Source organism: Mesocricetus auratus, unplaced genomic scaffold (assembly GCF_017639785.1).
Source record: "Mesocricetus auratus isolate SY011 unplaced genomic scaffold, BCM_Maur_2.0 Super-Scaffold_100025, whole genome shotgun sequence".
Lineage (NCBI taxonomy): Eukaryota > Metazoa > Chordata > Mammalia > Rodentia > Cricetidae > Mesocricetus > Mesocricetus auratus.
The window spans coordinates 15,846,482-15,872,490 of NW_024429206.1; the positions used below are offsets into that span (position 1 = coordinate 15,846,482).

General features: G+C 57.5%; 1 protein-coding gene across 24 annotated transcripts in view; it reads right to left on the reverse strand.

The window, feature by feature from the left end:
- Ncor2 (nuclear receptor corepressor 2) overlaps positions 1–26,009 on the reverse strand; it is a 159,201-nt gene that overhangs the window by 18,243 nt on the left and 114,949 nt on the right. For 16 of the 24 annotated variants that reach the window (XM_040731477.1, XM_040731479.1, XM_040731492.1 and 13 more), the window contains 12 exons: positions 21,674–21,816; positions 17,774–17,921; positions 16,099–16,152; positions 14,519–15,128; positions 8,836–8,956; positions 7,912–8,083; positions 4,862–5,026; positions 3,873–4,009; positions 3,291–3,393; positions 3,064–3,168; positions 2,823–2,920; positions 531–681 (listed from right to left, as the gene is read on the reverse strand). In XM_040731477.1, the coding sequence (XP_040587411.1) occupies positions 531–681; positions 2,823–2,920; positions 3,064–3,168; positions 3,291–3,393; positions 3,873–4,009; positions 4,862–5,026; positions 7,912–8,083; positions 8,836–8,956; positions 14,519–15,128; positions 16,099–16,152; positions 17,774–17,921; positions 21,674–21,816 (2,007 nt within the window). The remainder of the gene's footprint in view (positions 1–530; positions 682–2,822; positions 2,921–3,063; positions 3,169–3,290; positions 3,394–3,872; positions 4,010–4,861; positions 5,027–7,911; positions 8,084–8,835; positions 8,957–14,518; positions 15,129–16,098; positions 16,153–17,773; positions 17,922–21,673; positions 21,817–26,009) is intronic. The other 8 variants (XM_040731478.1, XM_040731488.1, XM_040731493.1 and 5 more) reach the window with 6 other exon arrangements.

Genomic DNA, 26,009 nt, shown 5'->3' on the forward strand with positions numbered 1-26,009 from the left:
GAAGTCACTCCCCGACTTCTTCCTGGTTATCACTTCTGCTCAGTCTGTCTTTAAAAACACCTCTATAAGCCCCGCAGCCTTCTCCATACCCAGGCTGCCTTGGTCCTCCAGGGTCAGGACAGGGCCCTCACGCAAGGACCTTGAATGTATGAACCTCCTCATATGGAAGGTGGGCAGAGCCGAGGCCCAGCCCTCAAGCTGCCAAGGCTACCTAGAGGAGCACAACGCCAACTCCAAAGGTATCCGCCTGCCTTCCGCCCAGCCAGAGGACCTCCCCCTCTCAAGCCCAGCCACAACTGGATGTTTAGGGATGCATCTCGCAGCCCAGTCTTCATGACTCTTAATCAACAAGAGGTGCCCCACGCATCCCTTGCAGGGGTGTCCTGGGCTGGCAGACAGGCACTGTCTGATGTGTTCGTGCTCCCAGTGTCTTTGCTACGTCTGCCTTGACAACAGAGAACCTGGGGACTGAAAGAAAGGGGACAGGCGCGGTCACTCCACCTAACTGCTGTCTGTAGTCCTGAACTCACCTTCATAGGACAAGACGTGGCCCTTCTTGCCCTCATAAATGACATGGCCCTTGGGCAGGGTGTCCTCTCGTGCCCGGTCAAGGCGACTTGGGCTGTCCTCACCAACGATCCTGCTGATGGTACCCTTGTAAAGGACATCGGCTGGTGTGCCCTACAGGGGTGGAGGGGTAAGCACCAGATCTGGGGGTGACTCTCACCACATACTCCTTGCTATCCCGCAAAGCATGCACACAGAACCCACACAGTGAGTCTCCCTCAGCACTGCTGCCAGGGTCACTCGTCCTGGCCGCCTAGCGCCAGCGCTGTTGCAAACGCCCCACCTTTCACCCGCACCCTCCTCTGGATGCTATCAAGAACGCTATTATATTATTTGAGAGACAAGGTCTCTCACTCTATAGGTCTGGAATGCACCAGCCTCCTGCCTCAGCCTTCCAAAAGCCAGGACTACATCAGGCTGGATGTTATTACTTTATTTACTTCAGACAGGGAAACTGAGGTATGGAGCAGTCATGATCACTCGGGAACCTTTCCCTGGCCTGCAATTTCCAGCTGCTATTGACTCAACACTCCTCCATCCTCCGTCCACTATAATTATCAAAGATGTCCCTAGATGCCATCTGATGCCCCAGGGCATCTAGGGACGAGTATGACCAACACTGATTCGGAGGGGTAAGCTCCCCACCAGGAGGAGGTGTCAAGCTGACAGCATCCAGTTTGGTGGGGGCAATATCCACCTTGTGTGAACATGGGTGGGGCATTAGTGTAGCCTGGGTGCCATTCCACAGGGGATGAAAAGGGCCGGTCACCCCCAAGTTGCACTTAATAAGCCACTTCACTTTTCTGAACACTAGTTTATACACCCACATAGTGAGAACTCTGGCTTGACTCTCAGGGGCCCCCAACAAAGTGCCCCCAACCCTGAGCGCTCTCCTCTTTCATGGCCTTGGGAGCAGATTCAGACTGAGCCTCCCACGGGGCTTGCCCTGTTGAGTAGTCCCCATGGGGCAGGAGCAGTGTGGGCTGATTCTGGGTGTCTCCCCTTTGCCCGGTCAGGAAAAGCTTTCTAAAGTAGTCGATAACTGTTGTTTCCCAGGCCAGGTGTATGGTAAGAAAATCCAGACAAGCTCTGGGGGAAAGGAAGGGAGGCATTGCACGCTCTCTCTCTCTCTCTCTCTCTCTCTCTCTCTCTCTCTCTCTCTCTCTCTCTCTCTCTCTCTCTCTCTCTCTCTCTCTCTCTGTGTGTGTGTGCGTGTGTGTGCGTGCGTGCGCACACGTGTGCACGTGTATTTCAAGCATGGAGGGACTGGCCTCTGGGGACAGAAATACACACAAACCATGGTTCTTTGGACAAAATCCTTAGAACATGGGGAACCACCATGACTCTCTCAGCTTGCTCCAAGACCTGAGTGCAGTCCCAGCAACTGAGCAGGGCATGGGCTGCATGGCCTTGGAATCTGGGGTAGCCAGACAACAGTGGGGTGCGTAGTTTCCACCTGCCACCCACATGGGTCTCATCAACACCTCTGTCACTGACTCTGTCCCAAACGGACAGGCCTTAAGAGTGCGGACCTCTCTCGACTAAGCCTAAATCAATGGGAAAGGTCACCCGGCCTTCAAGAGCCGGCATCCCTGAGACCTGGCCCCTGAAGCTCTGCATGCTGACCTTGTGTCCTATGACCTCCTTAGAATAACTCTCCTGGTGATAATATTTCTGTCAGAGGGGAAACTGAGTCGGGGAGGGCCACTGCTGCCAGAGCATATGGCTGAATTTTTGCCCCCAGCTTTTGCTCTTTGCCTTCAAAAGCCCACGACTTCTGAACAGACTGCAGGGGAAGCCTGGGGCATCAAAGTTTGTTTCCCGTAGTGAGTCAAAGGAACACTGGTGGTGGGCAGCCCTGTGGCCGGAAGCCCTGTTGGGGGTGTGCTTGAGTGCACGCAGTGGTACTAAGTCTAGTACCCATCACTGCGTGATGTGCCAGGAGCTAGCTGCCAGCCCTGCTTATCTATTCCTTCTGGCCATGCTAGCTAACATGACACTTCCTTCTTCCTGGCCCGGGTGACTCTCTGAGTCCAGGCACTCCACTGGTTTATGACTCTTGGCTATCCCCATCTGTGGTTGGTTTCTGCCACATCTAACTGCCTGAGACATGAGACACTTGCTCTGTTTATCATTCTAGGCCTGACCCCACACAGCACAGTGACCATTCAGTTCATCATCTCTGGTCTGCTCAAAGATCATCTCATCCCCTCCCACCCCTCGGCTTGCCTGCACCACCCTGCCCCAGCACCTACGTGGGTGATAGAGCCGCGGTAGCTGGGGCCGTCTGCAGCCCGGGCGCTGGGGAGGCCCTTGGTGATGCTCCCACTGGCGGTGGAGCCCAGTGCCGTCCCTGGAAGGCATAAGACACAGCTTTTAAGGCCCCAAGCCTGAAAGCCACCCAACTATCCCTTTCGGTGTCTCAAGGGTGAGAAGACAGCCATGATGTGGTCTTTTGTGCTCTCTAGGAGGTGAAAGTAGTTGGCTGGGCCTTACCTCTCAGCACAGAGGTCTCCTGAGCAGTGGGCACTCCCAGACTTTCAGGCGGCCCAGCCTGACCCCGTGGGGACAACTGTTCCTGCTTCACTCCACTGAATGGGGCTGAGGGTGGGGGAGACAATATACGGGGGGGTCTCAGGCTGCTCCTTCCACTGGGCTCCCCAGGACAAGACTGCCCACCCCTCAGCACAGATCACAGGAATCAAAGGGTCATGGGCACTCACCTAGCTTCTTGGGGTCCACAGCAAGAGGCAGCCCCATGGAGAGAGGGCCCATGGGGGCTTTGGCATGCTCTGAGTGGGGCACTCGAAGCTGCACTGACATTCCCTGCCAAGGCAAGGGAATAGGTCACAGGCAGCTCAGTCACGGGGAGAGCCCTGCCTAGCCCCTGAGGATATACAGGTCAGGGACAGGGCTGCTGGCCCTCTCAAGTGCAGGACTGTGGACAGGCCAACACCCACCCAAGGCCAGTGCTCATGTAAAGGACACAGTGTGCATGCTTTGCACATGCGTGTGGTGAGGGCAGACAGGCTGCAGGGGCGATCAAGGGCTTACCACGTGACACTCGACAGCCTGCTACAGCTCCCCACCCTCCCACTTAACAGAGGGTGAACTGAGGCCCAGAGAGGTTGAGTCACCTGCCTGAGGCCATAGAGTGGAATGCACAGCCTCTGATCCAGATAGCCCCACAGGCCGGCCTGAGCAGCAGGAGTGAGGGTACCAGCCACCACCCAGCATCATCCCTGGAAACATCCCAGGGCTTGAAAGCTCTCCACCACCAGAGACCCAGCCCAAGAGGCACTCACCTGGGAGATGGCACCTAGCTGCCTCTCAAGTACTCCGGGATGCTTGGCAGAGGAGATGAGGGGTGGGGGGTTAGAGATGGGAGGACGTGGTAGGACAGGCCGCGCACTATCGTGGAGGCCCAGAGGCAGCGGGTGACCTGCAGGAAACGTTAAGTGTAAACTGGGGGTTCCTCTATGTGTCTCTGGAACCTCAAAGTCCTGGAGCATCCCTCCACCCCTGTACCATCATCTCCCATTCCCCATCAAGTCTCTCAGCCAGCGCCTCATTTCCACTCCTTCCCCAGGATTCTCCTCTCCTCGCAGGGCTCAAAGGTTCAAAGTCAGCGGGTCACCCCTTCCCCATGCCATGAGCCTGAAATGGCCCCCACAGCCCTCAGGAGAGTCACCTTTGGCATGGATTTTAGTGGCACGTGACTGGGGATCTCTGGGCTGGCTGGATAGTCATTTTCTGCTGTGACAACTAGATTTGGTGCCAAGTGTCCCCACTCTTTCTGGCCCTTTGGATATGCTGTTCCTTCCGCTTGGCATGACTTCCCCTGCCCCCAATCTCCCTTGGTACACTCATCCTTCCTTCAGGGTCACCTCTACCTGGGCCAGCCCCTGCTGATGCTGATCTTTGCTCGTCTCTGGCTGGGTTCCTTTTAAAGGTGGTGAGGCCCACCAGGATAGAAAACCCAGGTGGCTCCCCAACCAATCTCACAGCATGTCAACCAAGGATGCCCCAACCCCCCACTCCCGCCACCCATTCTCAGAAAATATCTTCCATGCTAGGCCTCCCCATTGCCAGCTCAAGCACCTCCCATGGCTCTCTATGGCCACTGCAGTAGTATGGTAGTTTTCCCAAGTCTCAGAAAGTTCCTAGAACTGAGCAGGCCAAACCTTCAGCCTGCTCCCATCCGACCAAGACCCTTCCCTATGCAGTCCCGTGCCAGCTCAAAGAGCTGGTTGACACGGGCTGCAGACACCTAATTAGCGTCATGCCTACTCACCAGGTGGTGTGTAGGAGAAGGCAGAGGGGTCTGGGGCGTGCGGAGAAGTCTTAATCACTTCCCTTGGAGGGATGGGGAAGGGCAGGCCCGATGTCCAGCGTGGGGGCTCAGTAGGTAGCTTCGGGCCTTCAGTAGGAAAGGCCGGGAAGAATGAGGGTTTCTCTGCTGAGAGAGGGAGGAGATGGGCAGTCAGGGAGTGCCCTGCCATGCTCTACCCTGCAGTCCTGTGACAGGACTCTGACAGGAGGGGCTTGGGGACACGGTAGAGCAGATGTGACGCCATGCATGTCCCCATGACACCTGCTTGGTATGGGACTGTCTCACAGCGTGGGACACAGGGAACCCCGGGGCACAAGAATGGGGCTCTGGGACCAACAGCCCAAAGGCATCCGTCTGTGCCAGGCAAGCGGGCTTGTCGGACCCCTCAGGCCGGAGTGGCGCCCGCTGCACTGTGGCCATCTCCATCCACCGTGTCACTACCCACAGCAGGGCGGAGGAGGCACAACTGAGGGCGTGTGTCAGAGGGCTAATCTTTGCTTCCTAGCTCCCTGCAAATGCCACCGGCTGAGAGCACAGGACCAAGAGTAGTACAGTAGTTCGGGCTTGCTGTCCAGGGACTGCATGCCACGGCTACGGGTGTGGCTGCAGCAGCCACTCCAGAAGAGCAGAGGCTCTGGGCTGAGCCCTAGCCTTTGATGCGCTTGCATGGGTGCGGACAGAGGACAGTAACTAGACCCGTTTGATGAGGTCTCCTCAGTCACTTGCCAAATGTGGCCATGTCTGGGTTGGAACTCACATGGCTACAAAGAGCAGCAAAAGGACGCACTCTCTCAGATGTCACAGCAAGTCTGTTCCTTAACCTTCCTGATGGGAAGAGCGAGGCCCCAGCTACTGAGTGCAGGGGAGAGCTAGGCACGCAGGCAGCTGGTGGCAGCGCATGACCTGTGCTTACGGCTGTGCCGCATGTCCACGCACCCTGTGACTCTCAGGCCAGCACTCTGTGACGCTCCACAAGCTCTCACGATAGCTGTAATCTGTTCTAAGCTGCGAGCTCTGGATACATTCTGGGGATCGCAAATCACCCAGAAATTGAGAAGGCCAGTGGCCCCGGCCTCCGAACAGGAACTGACCGCCAGGCTCATCTCCTGCGCAACCTCCACACAATCCTAGGCTGCACTGAAGGCGAGCTGTGGCAGAAGTAGAGACTGGAGTGCTACAGTGCCCATCTCTCCCTCGGGGAAGGCTAAACTCCCTCTGAACGCATGCCCCGGGGAGGCGATGGCTCACAGAAGGAACTGGCGTGGGGTCCACATTCTCTACCTACAGGGCGTGCTCTGAACCAGGAAGTTCAAACACCTGGTGCCCTGGCCCCTCGGGCACCTTGGCTGCCCCATCCAGCTTGGCTCTGGAGAGCTGGGGGACACAGAGGAAGTCTCAGGCTGGAAGGAAATGGGGTCAGACCCAGCTGACGCAGGCAGGTGGCTCAGAGCCAGGGCAGACAACCTGTTCCTCCAGCCGGGCCCAGGGATCCCGAGGGACCTTCCTGGCCTGGAGACTCCCTTGCTGGAGCCAGGACAGAGAAAGCTGACTTCCTGCATGTTGGGTTCATGTGTCTCCTGGGGAGCAGAGCGGTGGCCAGACCACGTGAAAGTCGGAGCCTGCCGCCAGGTGCAATGTTCCCCAGGGAGGAGACTAGGAAACAAAATGCAGCCCTGACTCCATGGATGGGCCCAGAACCAGCCTCAGGGACCATGGGATACTGGCTCTTTTCCCAGGGCCTGCGGCCTGGGGCCCCAACTCAGCAGGACCTGGCTGGTCCTGGACGGCTTCAGTCCTGTCCTGCCACAGCTGCCTGGCCTGAGCCAGACCAGTACCTCTCCCCTCCCCCACTGCCACCCCATCTTGAGTCTGGCTGGCTTCTCATAATGCATCGTGTTCTCCACCACACCTGGCCTGTTAAAACTCTCCCCTCACTGTCTCTCGCTCACGCCCCAGCTCCAACAAGACACCCCTGCCCTCTTACCCCAGGGGTCATCACTATGGCCTCTGGCTTGGCCTTAGGAACAAACTCAAGCCTCCCCTTCCTCCCATTTCCAAGGCCACCTGTCAAGTCCAGGCTGCCCTACAGCTGTCAGGAGGAGTGCCTCATCCCGCCTCCCACCCTTGCCCTACTCCCTTATGTCCCTTCTCAACAAGAATCAGACACTGATTTTTTTTTCCCAAATCAGATGACGTCCCCCTCCCCCAGCACACTGTCACTCAAAGCTATGTCCCGTTGTAGCCATAACTACACAATCTAGCCCCCATTTCCCTCTCTGACCTCCTCTCCTACTCTTCTGCCAGCCGCAACCTCCTCTAGCAATTCTCAGAGCCTGAAGGGCCTTTTTCCGGTCGTCCCCCCCCCCCTCACCCTGCCAGATCCTTGCTAGACACACAGCCCACAGGCCGCCCTGCACCCACCCGCCCCGACCCACTTGTTTCTCATGCCAGCTTAGGCAGCAACTTTACCTCCCTCTGACAATCCTAGTACACAGCAGGACAGACACCCAAGTACCACGGAGCCTTGGCAGATGCTGCCCACTGCTTGCGTGGAAGGCTCTATACCGTGTGCCGAAGATGAAGGGGTGTGGACAGTGGGCAAGCCATGTGTTAGCCAGGGAGAGCCTAGCCAGTCCAGCTCAGGCCAGTCCAGCTCTTGTTCTAGCAGAGATAGGCACGGTCCCCTTAGGGAACCCAAAGGTCACATGCAAACTGATTCACGCCAAAGGAGAAGCTGGCTACAGATACGTTTGCATGCACATATGTGCGTGCATGCGTGCATGTACATGTATACACGTACACACACACACACACACACCAAGTCACCAGCACTGTATTACCTCTGGTTTCTCAGGAGCCTCCAGCCCATGCTGCTTCTGGGGCTTGTGGCTAAGCCCTGTGATCGGCTATCTTAACCACGTGCCTCCCCAGCCTGGCCAGCACCGCCACAGGAGCTCAACAGAGAAAGGGTTGTCCCTCACTCTCCCGCCACCTCTGTGTTCAACACTCACCCTCTTTCTCGGTAGGAGGTACCGGGCTCCGGCTCTTGCCACGTGGACTTCCTCCTGATTGCTGAGACACGTCACCCTCTGGCTGTAGGTGCTGCGTGGGTGGAGGCACAGGGGGAGCTGGCTTTGGGGGCACTGTGTCCTCCCGGGGGGGTTCATGGACCTTGGTGACCTGCTGGGGGGTATGGGGCGGGCATGAACATCCTAACCCCATGTCAGAGGTTGGGGAGTGGCCGTGTGTGGCCGGCACAAAAGCCAAGCACACAGAGGCAGCTGCATCCTCAAAGCCCCCATGTGGAGGCAGAGAGTCTTAACATCAAACATACGAGTCACCACCACCAAAGGAGGCCCCGTTTCAGCTGCCCAGAGCCAAACGGGTGCTGGGATCTGCTGTTGCCTGCTCTACCCAACACACCCCCGCATCACTGGGAATCAGAAGTAAGAAGTAGCCGAGTGGGCTTTGGGGAGCTAGCAGTGAGGCCAGGCACACATGTCCAACACCCAAGCCTGACAAGAGAGGCCAGGCCAGCTTGGATCTCCATGAACTGCTGATTCAACAGAAAGGCCAAGCCTAAATCTCAACAGGGAAATGGTCTAACAGACTCCAGCCAGCCAAGCGTCTTTGGAAAATGGCGAGTTCCCAAAGGTCCCAAAGACAGACCTGACAGGGCTTGGACATTAGGTGGCTGAGGTGTCGCTGGGATCTGGGGGCTTGCCGGCCACAGCTGCTTGATCTGGGAGGTGGGGAACCTCCGGATCAGCCTTCCCGGCCTCCCAACTCCTCCCAGCCTTCCTACCCTATCACCAGTCCTGTGTATACATCTCCATCTCCCGGAGTCACTGGCCTGGGAAGAGCTCCCACCCGTACTGCTGAGCACACAGGAAGCCAAGGTCAAGGTGGGCTGCCTAGATGCAGGGTTCACTCACAATGGGGGGGATGGCGGCCGCTCGTTGCTTCAGCTGCTTCAGGTCCAGCGGCTTCTGGGGCGAGGTACTGGCCCGGGGATCGCTGGCTGGGGTAAGGAGGCTGGGCCTTGGTGACAGCAGCCTGGGGAGGGACAAGCGTCAGGTCAGGCTGGAGCATCAGCCACAGGCTCTTGGAGGGCCTTCCTGGGAAAGGGGGTTGTCCTGCCTCCATGGCTTCTCCTTCAAGTCCTGGAAGGTGGGGCCGCCAGGGAGGCCCTCAGTAGAGGTCCAGGTGCCCCAGCCAACAAACACTGCTGGGTAGTAGAACTCCTCTGGCCCACACACGCCACCTCTCCAATATGGCCTCAGGACAAAGAGACAGCTGAAAAGCCCTAACCCGGCGCCTAAACCATGAGGCCCCTCAGGGAGTGGCCAGAAGGCCACAGACTCAACCGGATCAGGGTGGAGGGGACATTTCGAGATTCCGTGGAGATTATGCTTGTCCCAAACCCAGAGCAGGCTGGGCCTCTGGGACAGGGCTGAGGACGTCATGGAGTCCGTGTCTGCTGGGCCCAAGTATGACTCTGGGCTCAGTCCTGTCCTGAGGGGTGGGCAAGATTCATGGCCTCAATGACGGGGGCTGAGCTATGGGCTACAGCCCTAGAATTTGGACGGAGGACAAATCTGGGGTGGGTCCTTGGAAGCAACAGGGCTGTGTGCTCCTGGGTACTGTGGCCATGAAGACATGTAAGCCGGAACCTCAGCCTACGGGGTGAGCGCTGCTGACAGCTGGGACACGGTTAGAGCCACAGGGGGCAGAGCAGAAGAGCGCAAGCCTCCCTCGCAGACGGAGGGGCACAGACTCTGCTGTGACAGGACTATGCATGCGACGGGCCCTGCGGGTAGCAGCCTGCTGCCCGCATCTGCCACACGCTCAGCCAAGCGGGGAGAGCAGACAGACAGGATGACGCCTGCTGAAGCCCTGAGGCAAACAGGGGGGACAGGAAGAACAGGTCACCCTGAGCCCTCTTATCCCTCCTGTCTCACCTGTCCATACCCATGGCAGGGACTCCTTTGTTGCTGTCCTCACAAGACTTCACTTAGTCCCTGATACATCTGGCCACGCGCTCCACCTTGGGCTTTAGCGCGTATCCCGGATATCCCGTCATTCACTTGCCCCTAGCTATTTCTTTTTTTTTCCCCTTTGTGTTTCGAGACAGGGTTTCTCTTTGTTAACAGCCCTGGCTGTCCTGGAATTTCTTTGTAGACACCGGCTGGTTCTTTGTAGACACCGGCTGGCTGGCCTCGAACTCACAGAGATCTGCCTGTCTCTGCCACCTGAGTACTGGGATTAAAGGCGTGGGCCGCCACTGCCCAGTTGCCCGTAGCCATTTTAACGGCCAGCTTTGGTAAACTTAAACTGAAATGAAATACTACACAGACTTAGGAAGATGGATGGACAACTCCTCTAAAGGTCATGCCCAGGCTGGGTTTGGTAGTAAGATACATGTCATCCCAATACTGGGGAGTCTGAGCAGGGAGATTCTTTAAGTTCAAGGCTAACCTGGGCTCCAGAGTGTGACCCATTTACAAAACATTGAACACAAAAATAACAAGGCTACTCTCACTAACCCCACGTTGAGCTAAATCTTACTCAGGAAGAATGAAGATGCACACCCCAGAGCAACCCACTTGTGTGTGGTCCTGATGGACTAGCTGCTTAAGCCACACAGGTGCCCGCAGGCTGATGCTGAAGGAACACACAGGTCAAGACACGCCATCCATATCACAGTGCCCCGACCCTCATCCCCCAACAAGAGAGAGGCCACATCCTGTTCCCTTCAGAGGACACTGGACTGGAGCAGCGTTGGAGACCACAGCTGGTAAGGGTGTGTGGGGTTTCCTCTGGGGTGATGGGCTGGTGGGCAGTGACACTGTGAAACACTGAACACACCCAATGTCACGAAATTCTGTGCTCTAAGTGGTCTGTCCTTGGAGCTACCAAGAGGAAGGTGAGCTGTGGTGGAGGGGACCGCGGCAGCAACAGCAGCACTGCTTCCACGAACAGTAAAGCCCAGGGAGCACGGTGAACAGTAAAGCCCAGGGAGCACGGTGAACAGTAAAGCCCAGGGAGCACGGTGAACAGTAAAGCCCAGGGAGCACGGTGAACAGTAAAGCCCAGGGAACACCGCGTTCCCTCTAATCTGTGTGGAAAACAGCAGTGAGCTCCAGCGCCACTGAAACCTGGACGTTTGTGTATGTGCAAATACACTTCTGCACAGACCCAAACTGTGACTCTAGTACACACGCCTGGAAGCTAAGGCCTTCTCCACAGGGACATGTGCCTCATTTTCCCCATTACCTCCAGGCAGGCATAAAGCCAGAACGGTATCCCAGAGCTGGAGGGAGCTCACAACAGCCTCAATTCAGCACCAGAAGACCCCATGCCCTCTGCTGGCCTCCTTCCCCTGGCCTCTGTGGTCCCTGCACAAATGTACACATACACTCAGGCAGGGTGACAGACAGACAGACAGACAAGACACACACAGAGACAGACAGACAGACAGACAGACAGACAGACACACACACACACACACACACACACACACACAAACGGGGAGGAGAGATGGCTTGGTGGTACACTGTTCTTGCAAAGGACTGAAGTTTGATTGCCAGAACTCATGGCTGGCTCACAACTGCTTGTAACTTATCCAGGGGATCGGATGGCCTCTGGTGTCCTTAGGGACCAGCACTCATGTTAGGCACATAATCAAAGATAGTAAATTTTTAAAAAATAAAAAAGGCACTTGGACAATCTTTGGCCCCCAAGCCCACTGGTCCCTACACTCCCTGCTTTAGTCTCTGTGAAACCACTGAACAGCAGCTCCGATGGCCACGGGGTCTTCAGCTGCCTCTCCCCTGTGCTCTGGCGGCTTCCCGTGCACACTTCACACTAGGAGCAATGACCATCCGCAAGTGTTGCCCCTTCAAGCCACACACGCCATCCATGTGTCTCAAGAGCTATAATCCGTTTTCTTCTCTTCTCACCACCATTAGGGGAATAAGAGCCCGGCTAGTCCTGTGTCTGGTCTCTCGAGGGGCCTGCCCAGTACATGTTGCATCAAACCCCATGGGCCTGGCTCCCGGGTCATGGTTATGATAACAAAACAACCCTGTGGATAAGTCTATACCCACTGCAGGTGGAGAGAGTGAACTTGGGGTAGGGGAAGAGGGGCTTTCCAAGATCTAACTCTGCTGGAAAGCCCCAGGCCCCTCCTCTGAAGATGATGGGGGGCTGTAATCCAAGCCTCCTAGCAAACTCCAGGGCAAGCTGCCCCGGGGAGAGCAGCAGTGAGCAACAGAGCTCTCTCAGAGCGGCCCGAGTTGGACTTGATGGGATCACCTGGAGTTTACAGACACAGCCCAGGCTGCTGGGCCTGCTGATGCACATCCCCTGCTATCCCTGGTCCCCATGGTGTGGCTGGTGAAGCACCCGTGGGTGGTGAGCTTCCAGCTAGGAAGTCCAGCCGCTCACTGAGAACACAGGTAGGCCCCAGGGCAGGGGACTACTGGTCCCAGCCCAGGACCCAGACAGCAAGCAGGAAAGGCACCAAGCACCAGGGAGGGAAGGAAGGACATTACCTGCTGGTGCTACAGGAGAAGGAGGCTGGAACTGAGGGGGCCCCACCCTGACCAGCACATAGAAAAGTCTGAGGAGAGGGCTAGCATTCAGGGCAGTGCCCTCATGCCCAGCTCTGTGACCTATGAGCCTACCATTCAGACTCTGCAGGAGACACTGGTGCCACCTGTGGTTTTGTGGCACGTTCATCTCAGTAGAGATCCTGGTGGTACTGGAGCTGCCATGGGTCCTATGTCCCCCGCTGTGCCCTCAGAACCCACTGGCCAGCTTCTGTTATCCAGGGCCATCTGTTGCCCATCTGCTCCACGTGGGCCCTAACAGTGGAGTCCTTGGTGAACACAGGCGGTCCACAAACCATCCATTTCACATCTACCAGTCCCGAGGGGGAAGGGGAGCCAGGGGAAGCAGGAAGGGCCCTGTGTGGGCCGGTCTGAAGGTCATGGTCGCCTCCCTTGCTCTGCTGGAATTTTTCAGAGACTTGAGGGGAGGGAAAACAGACTTTGCTGTTTGCAATCAAAATAAACAGAGCATACTGCCTCATCACAAAACATCTCCTGCAGCTGCCCAGAGGTGGGTGGGGCCGCACAGATGTGATCAGGAAAGGTTTCCAGGCCTGCCCTTGAGTACCCAGATGGTCCCACCTAATACACGATGCTCCAGGGCAGGGAGGGTGCCCATCAGAATGCTCCCCACAGACCTGCTATGAGCTGGGGTGGCTGCATGGCCAGGGGCCTCCAGGGTTTGGGCCCTGGATGAGATCATCTCAATCTCAAAGCCGGCAACTTTACTGCCATCACTGAACAACCTGGCTCACTTGCAATAGCCTGGCCTAAGAATTGGTCCTGTGTGGCCAGTGCTGGCCCCTACCCGGGGCCTTTGCACTGATTGTTCTTAACTACAGAAGGAAAGAACTGGGTACTCCCTGTGTCCCAGACCTAACTAACCCCAGGGCCCCGCCGTACCAGACCTTGTTGGGAAGCTAGGCTGATGTCATCACAGGGACACTGGCATCCTTCAGGGAAGTAGGAATTTGGACAGAGAGGTGGCTGGGATCAGAGTGCTATGTCTACAAGCCAGGGACTACAGGCAGCCATCAGCAGCGAAAGATGCTGCTGGATGGGTGCTTTCAAGTTGGAGTATGGGCGTGACTCTGTGACACCTGGATTTGGACCTTCTGCCTCCATTACTCGGCTTCTCCAAGTCACCAGGTCTAGTTCACACCTGGAGGACACCAACACACATTCTAGCACATTCTCCCCCCGGGGCCTTCAGTGGCTACCTCCCTTCCAAATCTCAGCTCCAGGTTGCCCCAAGTGGGTCTTCCTTCCACTGTCCCCTTCTAGGACAAATGCCCTGGTGGTGGTTTGAGTAAGAATGGTTCCCATAGGCTCGTCATATATTTGAATGCTTGGTCTCCGAGGAGTGCCACTATTTGAAAGGATTAGAAGGCGCGGTCTTGTTGGAGGGAGTATGTCACTGAGGGTGGGCTTTGAGGATTCAAAAGCTCAAGCCAGGCTCAGGCTCAGTCTTGTCTGTCTCTCCCTCCTTCTGCCTGTGGATGAGGATCTAGGTCTCACTTACCTCTCGAGCAGCACGCCTGCCATGCATGCTGCCACGCTCCCCACCATGCTGGTATGGGTTAAATCCCTGAAACTGTAAGTAAGCCCCCAATTAAATGCTTTCTTTTATAAGAACTGCTGGCCGGGTGGTGGTGGCGCACACCTTTAGTCCCAACACTCAGGAAGCAGAGGCAGATGTATCTCTGTGAGCTTGAGGCCAGCCTGGTCTACAGAGCGAGTTCCAGGATAGGCTCCAAAGCTATACAGAGAAACCCTGTCTCGAAAAACAAACACACAAAAAAGGGCGTCTCGTCACAGCAATAGAGCACTGACTAAGACACCCCGATTTCTAGTCTCAGTCTCGTGTTGGCCCCTACAAACCAGCCAGACTTGAAAGCGGGCAGGGCCACCTGTGTTGTCTTGGCAGATGGAGGGTACTCCCTATGTTTGCAGAGTACACACGCAAGAACCAGAGCTCACAGCAAGGGCTGCCCGGGGCTCTCACCTGCCCTTGTCACCTCCCTCGGGCTCGTCCACCTCGTCGGCGCTGCAGGTGGCACTGGAGTCACTGTCCTGGGGGGTGCCTGAGCTCGTGCTCTTGGCTGCGGCAGCCTTGCTCCCAGCCTCTGCCACCTTGAGCGGTGCCTCAGACACAGCCTCGATGGCCTCTGTGCCCTTGGCCTTGTCTTCGGGCTCCTCCTCAGCCTCCTCCTTGCGATCATCCTTCACACTCCCAGGCGGCTCCTCAGGGGCCTCGGGCTCCTCTGCCTTTCCCACATCGATCATCAGCTCCTCAGACTCAGGCTTTTGCTCCTTGGCATCATCCGTCTGAGGAACTGCATCGACCTGGTCTTCTTGGTCATCCTTGGGAACGGCAGCTGGGGGTGCGGCAGGTGACGGGGGAGTCACAGGGGATGACGGGCCACTGGCATCAGGGGCCGGGCAGGGCTCAGCGGGGATTGTTGCAGGTTCTTCTGGCAGAGGGATGGGTGGCTGGGTGGCAGAAGGCAATGTCTCAGCGCCGGTGGGCTTAGGCCCATTTTGCCCAGTGTCCTTGGTGGCCTCCGTGCGTGGGGATGGGACACTCTCGGTATCAGAGCTGTTGTTGACAGCAGCTATATGCAGAGCGAAAGCAAAGAGGGGGATGAGCTGCTGCTCTGTGGGAGGTGACAGCACTCCCAAACAATACCACGACAGCCCCGCGGCTCCTATACATCCAGGTGAGCCTTTTCCCTCACAAGCCCCTGCAGACCCGCCCCAGGTTGCTGCAGTCCTTGCCTGACCAGCTTGGAACTTCAGCTTCTCCCTCCTGCTGTCCACAGACTGGCCAACCCCAACCCCAACCCCTAGGCTCTCCAGATAGCCAGTGCCCCTACAGGGCCAGTCCAAGGACAGCCTCAAGACAGCCCTTCATCTGGGTCTGCAGATATGATCTGAACTCCAATCAGCTCTGTGTTCGACTTTTGGTATTCCTGTGGAAAACGCAGGACTTCTCACAAGCTTTGGTTTTCCCATCCAGAGAACGGGAAACCAAACTGCCACGGAGGCTGGAGAGCAACTGGACAGGCCCGGGGACCATGAGTGCATTACAACATGGCTGACAAGACCGCACAATAAAGACCACTGCATAGGAGCAACCCTGAACGGGCATGCCCACTGCTCGGGTTTTCCACATAGGTTAAAGGGTGTGTGTGTGTGTGTGTGTGTGTGTGTGTGTGTGTGTGTGTGTATGCATGTGTGTGTGTGTGTGTGTGTGTGTGTGTATGCACATTGAAGCACCAGAGACCCAGTTGCAGCCCTGATTGGGTCTCATGTTCTTCAGTTTTCTGCAAGACAGACACTTGGAAAAAAGGCTGGGGGTGGGAACAAGGAAAAAGTCCTGGAGCAAACCCAAGAGGGAAAAGGTTAAGTGGGACACGCCAGCCATAGCCAGGGACAACGAGGGACGGGGACAGGGACGGGGGACACAGTTGCCATGTTCAGAAACACGCAGAGGAAGCAGCACACGGCGAGGCATGAGGAGAGAGATGTATGGCCTTGGGCACACGGCTGCCCGCCCCAGCTCAGCCACAGTCACATTCTTACCTGGGCCACTGCACTCCCCCACTCTGGGAACCTCACTCCCTGAGGCCTGTAAGGCTGGAAGGAAGTTAGAGAAGAATTAGAATCGAGGTGGCAATAATCCTGTGGAAAAGGAAGGGGAGTGGCTGGCAGTGGATAGGGGACCCACAGCAGCTTCTACAGGACCTCCTTGCTCAGCTCCCAAGGGAGGTCCTGGTCACCCAGTCATGGTGACCTGCAGCAGCCCACACAGGCAAGGTGTGTCCAGAGTCAATAGAGAGCTCTGGCCAAGTGCCACAGACATAAACTAATGGAGGTTTCTGTGGCCCTCAAGCAACGAGCCCTCTAGCCTTGTCAGTCAGTCCCCAGCCTCTTCTGCTTGCCAGCTCCCTTGAAGCCCAGAGGACACCTCTGCCAGAAACAGTATCAATAACACCAGCAGGGAACTGGCCATGGGCACACAGGGCATGTGACCCTCAGAGACCTCAAGACAGGTGAAGAAACAGACACAGAGAGTTAATCGAGCTGCCTGGGCAACAGAGTGACCTCTGGGCTTCCTCCTCAAGGCCCGACAACAGGACTCGGGAGCTGAAGACACTGACGTCCCTCGAACAAGCAGACAAGTCCCCCTCTTGGCTGTTGGTGCCTACTTCTCACTGCCAGGTCTGTCCACACCAGCAACCCTCAGAGACATCCAGGGACCGTGACAACTGTGGCTGGGCCCCACCCTAAGTTCTGGGCTTGGGTTGGGCAGGAATTAACCAGAGGCTCAGGTCTACATTGGACTAGATACAACCCATGAGGAGCCCAGGGTGTTCACCAGGCATGTTCACAGAGTCTGGTACATAGTAGGCACTTACTGACTCACACCAAGTGACAGGAAGATCACAGGCCCCTTCCCCTGGAGGCCAGAGCACAGGGCTGTGACCAAGCTGCCAAACCAGGTCTTAAGAGACCTAGAGTGACTTCTCCACGACTAAGTCTCTGTGAACACGGTGTTGCCGCCTCCTCAGGCTATGATGACGGAGATGAGGCTACAGGGCTGCCACGACCGTTACCACACAAGGAAGTCCTAAGTCAATTGGTCCCTGGCCTGCAAGGGCAGGGCTCACACAAATGCTGCTAGACCAATGGGCCTAAGTGACATCATGGTCCCCAGGGGACTGTTTCCCTAGGACTCCGTTTTCTAGCACTGAAGATAGGCCCAGTGCTCTTAGGTATGAGAAGCTAACTGTAACCTTCCATATTGCTGTCCCAGGAATCCCTAGGTGGTGAGGGAGGCCTCAGACAGCCTGGCCCTGCCCCTCCCCTGCTCCTAAGCAGGTTGTGAACCACACCACCACCACCAGCAGTATCTGGGGCTCACAGTGACTTCCCACTCTTACAGGCAGCTCTGTCTGTACAACTTTCCCTACATGCTATGTCCGCCTTGCTCATGGGGACGGCTGGGAAGGCATTCAACATAAGGGTCAGGTCTTTGCCACCAGCAGCCTAGGGCCCGACCTGGATGCTCAGAGGATTTGTGGCCTGGCCTCCTCCTGGGGTCACTGTAGACCCTACAGCAAAAGCATGTGAACCACGGGGAGGCGAGACCCAGAAGCCTCTCGCTCAACCACAGCCTCGCCAGGACTCCTGAAGAGACACAGAGCAGGGTGTGCGTGTGCATTTGTCCCCTCCCTCCTGAGGAGGGCGAGCTCACCTTCTGCCTCCTCCGCCAGCTCCTCCTCATTGGCGCTTGCCCCCGATGCCTCCATCTCCTCGTCCTCAGCGGCAGGTGGGAAGGCCGTCTCTTCACTTGCGGCAGCTGGGGTCTTCTTCTTTTTCCTCCGCGCATTCCTCTCCTTCTCCTGAGACAGGATGGTAGTAGTCAAGGCTGGAGACGCCCCACGCCTGCAGCACAGCCACAGCCACAAGGGCAACCTTCCCTCTGGGCCCATCGCAGTGGCCACACGGGCCAGAGGTATTTTTAGCACAGAGGTTTCACAGTGCCATGTGTCCCAGTGGGACACTGGGCACAGGCCGGGCCAGGCCAGCATAGGAAGGCCACAGTGTGGCAGTGCACACTCGGCACCATGGCTGGTGGAAACTCTGTGAATACAGACTCAGGAAATACAACAGGACCACTGCCCTCAAAGCCAACGCACACTCTTTAGGGCCCGGGGGGGGGGGGGGGACTAGGGACCACGGGGGACTAAATAGGGATAGAGAGAGCACGGGGCCAAGTCAGCTGGGTGGGTGATCAGGTTTCCATAGGAAGGGAGTCCGGGTGGGACCTCAGCAGGTTCAGCCACTGAGGAACAGGCTAGGTGAGAAGAGCAGCGTGATAGGAGGAGACAAGGCAGCTGAGGACCTCAGGGAGAAGGATGAAGACACAGGAGGGGACCATAGGCCAAACCAAGACAACAAGGCCAGCAGCTGGTGAGAGACGGTGGTTCTGCTGCATCTGGCTGGTGACAGTGCTCTGGAAATACAGCACGGCCATGCTCTGGGGCGATGGCCTGCTGCCTCCACCGCCACACAGGCCCTAGAAAAGGCCTGTGGAGCACACAAGGCCCTGAGGTACAGATGTGCCACCCCAGTCCCAGAGGCTAGAACCCTGGGACACAGAACAAAAGGGGAAATACGTGCCTGCCTGTTCGTCACCATCTCTATCACCAACACCAGGCCACAGGCTTGTCTTGACTATACAGAGACCTCATGGGACATTTGCCCTGCCACCCACACCCACACAGGGCCTGGTCTCGGCACCTCCCAAGAGGCCCAGGCTCTAGTCTGCGGGTGCGAGGATGTTGTGGCATGTGGCTGGGGATCCCCTTCCGTTGTCTATCTTTAGCAACAGGAACTAGGCAGCAGGTTGCAGGGATACTCGCAGGAAACAGGAGCCCATCCGCCTGGCAGAGCCATGGGCGGGCAGTACAGCACACCCTGTGTGTCCAGAGCCTATGGGAAACTCAGCTGCAACCTCAGCACCAAAGGTGCTGGCAGGCCTGTGACAGCAATATTTTGGAGTTAGGAACACAAATTACATCTGGACATTTACTAAGCAACTATTGCGGACCAGGAATCTGCAAGGCATTGTTTGGTCACATGAACGCACAGTTACCCTGCCAATCGGGGTATGTCACCCCTGCTTCCTACACTCCAGGCATTGCTTAACACCTGGACTCAGCCCTCCATCTCTAGCCCTGCCACTCTGCGTGATCTAAGTCTGCCTCTCCAGCCCCCACGCCAGCCCCAGGGACTCTGCATAGGCTGTTCTCTGCCTGAACACCCTTCCCCCAGATCACGAACACTCACTTCCTCAACTCTGCTCCAACGTCATCTCCCCAGAGGCCCTCTCTGATTTCCCTGGGGGAATTAACCAGTGCCCTCCAACCCTCACTCTCTCTGCATCCCTGCCTCAGCACCTTTAGGCCACATGCTGGAAGTTTTTGACCAGACTTACTCCCCGTCAACCTCAACCGGGACCTCTGCCTGCTTCCCTCCCACACCTGGAGCAGAGCCAGGCGCTCCATAACCATGTCATTACACAAATGAGCCTCAGAAACAACGACACCAACTCAGAGAGGCAAAGCTCGGCGTCAGGGAGGACTGCCTGCTAGAGTTCAAGTACATCCCTGCCTGGAGCATCTCCCAGCAGCCACAGAGAGAAGACAGCAGAAGGAAGCCAGGCCAGCAGGGCCGAGGCCCAGATGACACACTGAGCAACCTGGAGGCCGAGCCCCGAGGGCCAGGACACAGACAGGAGGGCAGCCTTCGGCCACATGGAGGGGGGAGGGAGGCCTTGGAGAGGACAAGGCTGCCAAATGTTACATAACCTGCGACACAGGGCTCCACCCGAGCTCCCGTTTCCTGATGAGTCTCCAGCAGCCATGTGCAGGCCAGGCCTGGGGTGAGCAGGAAGGGACACCCACTGACCTCCTGCCCCCCCCCCTCCCTGGGTGGCCGAGCATAACATGCCTTCCTGCATTCAGGTGGGGGTGGGCCAGCAGCCAACAGCCTTAGCCACTCAGGACTCAGGGGAAGTGACCCTCTTGTTCTTGTGATTTTCTCTTTGAGACACATCCTGTAGCCCAGGCTGGCCCTGAACTCCTGAGCCTCCTGTATCAAGCCTCCTGAATGCTAGGATTATAGGTGCCATGACATGCCCAACTTGATCTTTCTAGGCACAGCCTGATGTTAAGGAGGTGGGAAGCAGACAGCCCAGGTCAGGGGCCTCCACAATGGTGTGCTCGCCCTGTACTTCTGGAGTATTGCCTTTGCTTACAGCTCCTTATTACAGTCCTCGGGACCAGCCCAGAGTCACTACTTTGGAGTGAGTGACTCAGCGCATGCGTGCGTGTGTCTATCTCTCTGGACAGGCACGGCGCACTAAGACACCTGTACCCTGAGCCTTCTGCCAGCAGCGCCCCATGGCTTTCACCAGTGGGAGGCTGGCAAGGTACCTCATAACCCCTTCCAAGCACCGTACTGGAATTTGTGGGGAAGATGCCCTCCCCCAGTTGTTATCTTTCCCACTTCACAGTCAGAGAAACTGAGGCACAGAGAGGACAAGACACTTGTCCAAGTGGCAGAACCCAGATTCACACGCACAGGTCTCTTGGGCGTGGCTATCAGCACACAGGCCTTGGTGGTAATTGCTGCATGGAGATTACGAGGGCCTCACACATCCAGAGGACAGGGTTGGTGAGTGGGTTGTGACAAGCAAGTAGGAAGGCCCATGGGCTGTTTCCCCTCCACAGGCTCCTCGTTTCCGACTCGCGGAACCACCTACAGTTCCTTACCTTCCAGATGAAGAAACAGCTCAACAGGGGAAACTACTCAGGTCACACGGGTGTCCAACTCACAAGCTCAGTCAGACCTAGTCCCTCTCTCTAGCCCACTGGGTACTCAGGTTCTCGGGTCCACTGTCCCACTGGGGGTCTTTGGGAGCAGAGGGAGAAGTACCCTGGCAGCATGAAGAGTTGGGCAGTCACACACTTGGAGAAATATGAACTGGAAGCAATGGCTGGGCCATGAGGGTGACAGCTGCAGCCACAGAGAGCTAAGGAGGCTGGCCCTGGATTCTGTGTGGGGCCAGAAGAGTTCTGGTGGAGTGAAGCTGTGTCTGGCCTGCCCGCTGTGCTGTCGCATGCCATGCTATGAACTGCTGAATGCACGGAAATGCAGGCAACTTTAAACCCAGGGATGGGTGGGACAAAGGCCCCCTCCCAAGCCTTTGACCACAACAGGAGGTGGAAGGCAAGGGTGGCAGCTAGAGTTACTCAGCTTGCACGCTTCAACTTGAAGAGCCTCACCTGGCCTCACTTTTGCCAGCCCTAAAATGACGATCACAAGTGTGTTCAAGAAGAGAGAGAGGATAGAGGGATTTCGGGAAGGCAGTAGGATGCTTGCTCAGGGCTCTTTTGCCTCTGGGTCTCCAATCCAGGGTGCTGAGGGCAGTGGCAGATTCCTGGCTGCGTCAGGGCCCAGCCCACCCGCACCTCCTCGTGCAGGCAGGCGGGCTCACCAGGCAGCCAGGGGCCCGACTGTGGGGGGCCTGGCTGTCCGCGGTCCCCAGGGGGCCCAGCCCGTGAGCTCTGGCCCACACTCAACTCACCATCTTTAGCTTGTGCTGCTGAAGGATCTCATCCAGGTTCTGCCTCTTCTTGTAGTTGAAGTAGAAGTTCTTACACTGGGACACAGTCTTGGAGCCCACCATTCGGGCGATGGCTGACCAATTCCTCCCATGTTCCAGAAGGCCTGTGGGTGGAGGGCAGGTAAGGACTCATGCCAGTCCAAGACCGAGGAGCATAGACAGGGACCAGGGAAATGACGGTGACAGTCATGGCCAAGTGAGGCCTCGTTGAAGATTCTAGGGATCAGAACACAGAACTCTGCCTCCCCCCATCTTTCCCTCCCCGGTTGGGCGAGAGCTGTGGTGACCTGGCCCTGACACTGCACAGCTGCGGCGAGGCCTCAGGAGAGCAAGTCTGTTTTCCGGTCTCACCGTAGGTGAAGGGGAAAAAAAGCAGTGGAAGAGCAGAGGTTGGAGCAGGGCCAAGCTGAGGAAGGGAGCAGGGCAAGCTTGGGCCCTCATACCTACAGGGCCACACCAGACTCAGGGCCCACCTGGCCTGGCGGGGCTCAGGAGCCAAGGATGGATATTTCCCAAGTCACAGCCTGAGACCACATGGAAGAAACTCCAGCTCTGCAGGCCGTCCAAGCCCACCAAGGCCACAGACCTCATTCCCCACAAGTTCTGAGCTCCATATGGAGTGGCATACACTCTTCAGCTCTGAGGCCACAAACCCTGGGCTAGAAGGCTATGGACCCTGTGTTCACACTTCACCACACCTCACCGGTCTTCAGTGGGCCCCAGCTTCCCTGAAGGCAAAGCTGGCCCCTTTCCCATGGCAGTGACAGAGCCTGCCCCTGGGGATGGAGGTTAAGAGGCTGAGCGACTGTGCCAGAGTCAGAGGGGGCCTCAAAGCCACTTTGTAACGACGCTGAGACGATTTCCCATCACCGAGTTTCAACTCATTTTCCTCTATACAAGTCAAGCCAAAGACCAACACTGCAATTGTAATTGCTGGGGGTGGGGGCGGGGGCCACCACCCCCACTCACCCCCTCATTCAAATCCCAGTTGGTGGCTTACTACAAACAAAGGAAATAGCAAACCCCCAATCACACCAGCAAGAGGCCCCCTAGGTCTGCATAGCATTGAATGGAGTCTGTCTTGCCCCGCCCCCCACACCTCAGTCAAGACTGGGGCGGTGAGTTTCCCACCCACCTCACCCAGCTCAGAAGAGGGTCTGAAGCCTCAGCTTCCCACTGGAGCAGCCTCAGGGGCCCATGGTATGGAGGAGGCACTGGACAGTCAGGCCACCTGCTGGCCTGCAGTGACCACAAGAGCCACGTGGCTCCAGAGCCGCTTCTCAGGGATCCTCAAGGACAGGGGGCAGGGAGGGCCAGGGCTTGGGATCAAGTGTAACTCAGCCCCTGACCTTTCCCTCCACCCGCGCCAGCAGCAGCTGCCACTTCCAGAACCTGGCGGCTGGGGCTGCGTTTATTTATATTTCCCGAGCGCAGGCCAAGAGGACCCAGCAAACACGTCAGGCTGCCGAGGGATTGCAGGCCCGGAACCCCAGGGCAGGTCTCCATTTGGAGCTGTTGGGGGTGGGGTGACTGATGAGCTGGGGGTGGCCCGACCCTGGGGAGCAGACATTTCCAAATTCAGTTAAGTCAACAAGGAGTCGGGCAGCTGGGTCCCTTAACTAACTCAGCTTATAGAAGCAAGGAGCTGGCAGGGTGGGGGATGACACTCAGCTGTTCCTGAACACGTGTGGTCGCCAAGGAGCACTGGGCAGAGTCTTGGGGAGTCCGTCCCAGAGTGTGCCACACAGCCCCAGGAAGACGTGAGCTTTCTCACAACGGGGTGCGGTGCACAGGGGCAGGTCCCATCCCATGATGTGGAGACAGCCCAGCTGCTCCGGCTACCCTGGGGAGCCCCTCTGAGAATGGCCCAACTAAGCCTGGAGCCCAGATGTGGGCAAACCCTCCTTCCAGGAGATCCTGGCCGCACCTAGAAAGGCAAGAAGGGGCACCAGGGAAAGGGAAGCTGCGGTCATGGGTCCAAAATTCCAAGTCCCCCCCACTACACTTCTAGCTGCAATTTCCTATAGCCCCGTCTAAAGTCCCTGTCACCAGCCAACCCCACCCTCCAGTCCGATCCCCAGCCGGGGGAACCACTCACATCCTCTCATCTGCGTCTCCCCCTCGGCCAAGTTTTCCGGAAACATCCGGCTGGAAGGATGCTCCAGGGAGCGGAGCAGTGATCAGGAGGCTGTGGCTGCAAGGCTCCTTAGGGCTTCTTGCTGGTATCCCCTGGCTCTAGCTTTGATTACATCCTCAGGAGCAGCGAGGGTGAGAGCAGGCACTGGGGGCGGGAGCTGCTCACCGCCCCACGAGGCCCAGGACTCCTCCAGCCGCTGCCACCAGCTGCCTCGGGGAGTTGAGCGATGCCCTTCCCGCTTGGGAGGGGGGTGAGGGCAATGGCAGCGGGAAGTTGTCAGTTCTGTGCTGGGTTCCTCTGTGCCAGGCGTCACCAGTGTGCACGCAGCAGCAGCGGCCGCAGTTCTTCCCGGCACCAGTGTTCTCAGGGAGGACACTTGGGGAGGGTGCTAGCGGGGAGCCCCCAGACCCGCGCCGCCGCCGCCGCATGAAATCCAAAGCCCTGGGCAGGACGGTACCGGGCAGCAGTGTCCCTAAGCGGCCGCGCTATGGGACCCAGGGCTCCGATCAGCTCTTCTCGCTGCCTGACCCAGCGAGCCGCGTCAGGACTGAATGTGACCTCCAGACGCAGCAGGCGGGGGCGGGCGGGGGCCGGGCACAGGCCCAGGTTCGGCTGGGCGGGCCAACTGGCACAGGCTCCCTCCCTCTCTCCCCATCCGTGGCAGCGTCAGCAGCGGTAAGAACAGACTGAGGGATCCAGAAAAACAGAGCTCCCACCCCCGGCAGGCAGGGAGCAAGCAGCCTCTTCCGCCCGCCCGCCAGCCCTCCCCGCCAGCCAGCCGGTTCCACCTGCGGTCGCACCCCCCCTTCCTCACAGGCCCCCAAAGCCTGGACCAGCCTCCCAGAGTGCTGTGGGTGGCCAGGGCTGGCTAGCTTTCTATGGGGGTGGGGGTTGGGGAACTTGGGATCTACTTGGGAGTACTCTGATACTACCAACCATTCGGGTGAGGGAAGGACCTGGGGCTCCAGAGATCTGGCCTATGGTCTGGAAACCCTGGCTGCCTACTGCATCCTCTCTGAGAGCACCTGCTGCAAGGTCCCAATAGCTCCCTGGAGGCCAAGACAACGGAGCTGCCTTCTACAGCAGCATCCGGTCAGGCTGACTTCCACAACGGACTCTTCCCTCTAGCCCTTGCCCTTCCATCCTGCTCTAGAAGCCCAGAGGACAGGGACAGACAGCTTGGAGCTCTTCTGTATCTCTGGCCCTACGTGCTCAGTCACATCCCCAGCCTGCTGGCTGAGAGATCCCCACACTGCTGAGAACCCAGGTCTTTCCCATGGAATCCCGTTGTGCTCCACAGAGGAACTCCAAGGGGGGCCTATGTGAGCACCCCCTGTGGAAATGTCAGTATGTTCCTGGAAGGTAACAGAAAGGCTCCCAAGGCTGAGAAGCCCTAGAAAACAGACGGCTCTACTGCTCCCAACCCTGAAACAGCCCCAGGACATTTGCGGATGTCCAAAAAGCATTTGGGCCCTGCCTCTGGCCCTTGGAGAAGTATTTAAACCAGTTCCTTTGCTGCGCCCATCCATGACTGCTGCCCGTCCACCTAGGGGTGCTCGGGCTGCCAGAGGCATTCAAGAAAAGAATGAGGCTCTAGACCGCATCTGAGGCTGGGATCCATGTAGGTCCTCATGAGTGTCTATCCTGAAGAGGGGCTGTGGGCTCAGTCCTGGGGACTCCTGAGTTGGCTGAAGCATCCCCAACATTGGGAACGCTGGCCCCACCTGCTGCTCCAGGCTGCCCTGTGGTCTTGGGTTCTCTCCCCCCCCCCCCACTTCTAATTTCTAAGGAAGGAGTTAGAGGCAGCTACTTAGGAAGTGAAATTGACCAAGACAGGAAGTGAGGCAGGGGGCCTGAGTCAGATCCCAAAGTTTGCAGAGCCCAAGAGCCACAGGAGGAGGAGGAAATGGTGGCCAAGGGGACCCTTTCTTGTATGCTACCTGGAGCCCATGAAATGCTCCTGTGGCTCAGGGGCGGTGACCGCTCCAGTCCCAACCCCTTCCACAGCGGTCTGTGCCCCAGACTGACTGTGTGAGCCTCCGGCAGTGCCTCTCCTTCCATTTGTATGCTGGCAACATTCTAGCACTCTGACCTGGGACATCATACAGGAGGACTGGCTCTCCCGGCTCGCTCCACAAAGAAGCTTCAGGAGACACCCCA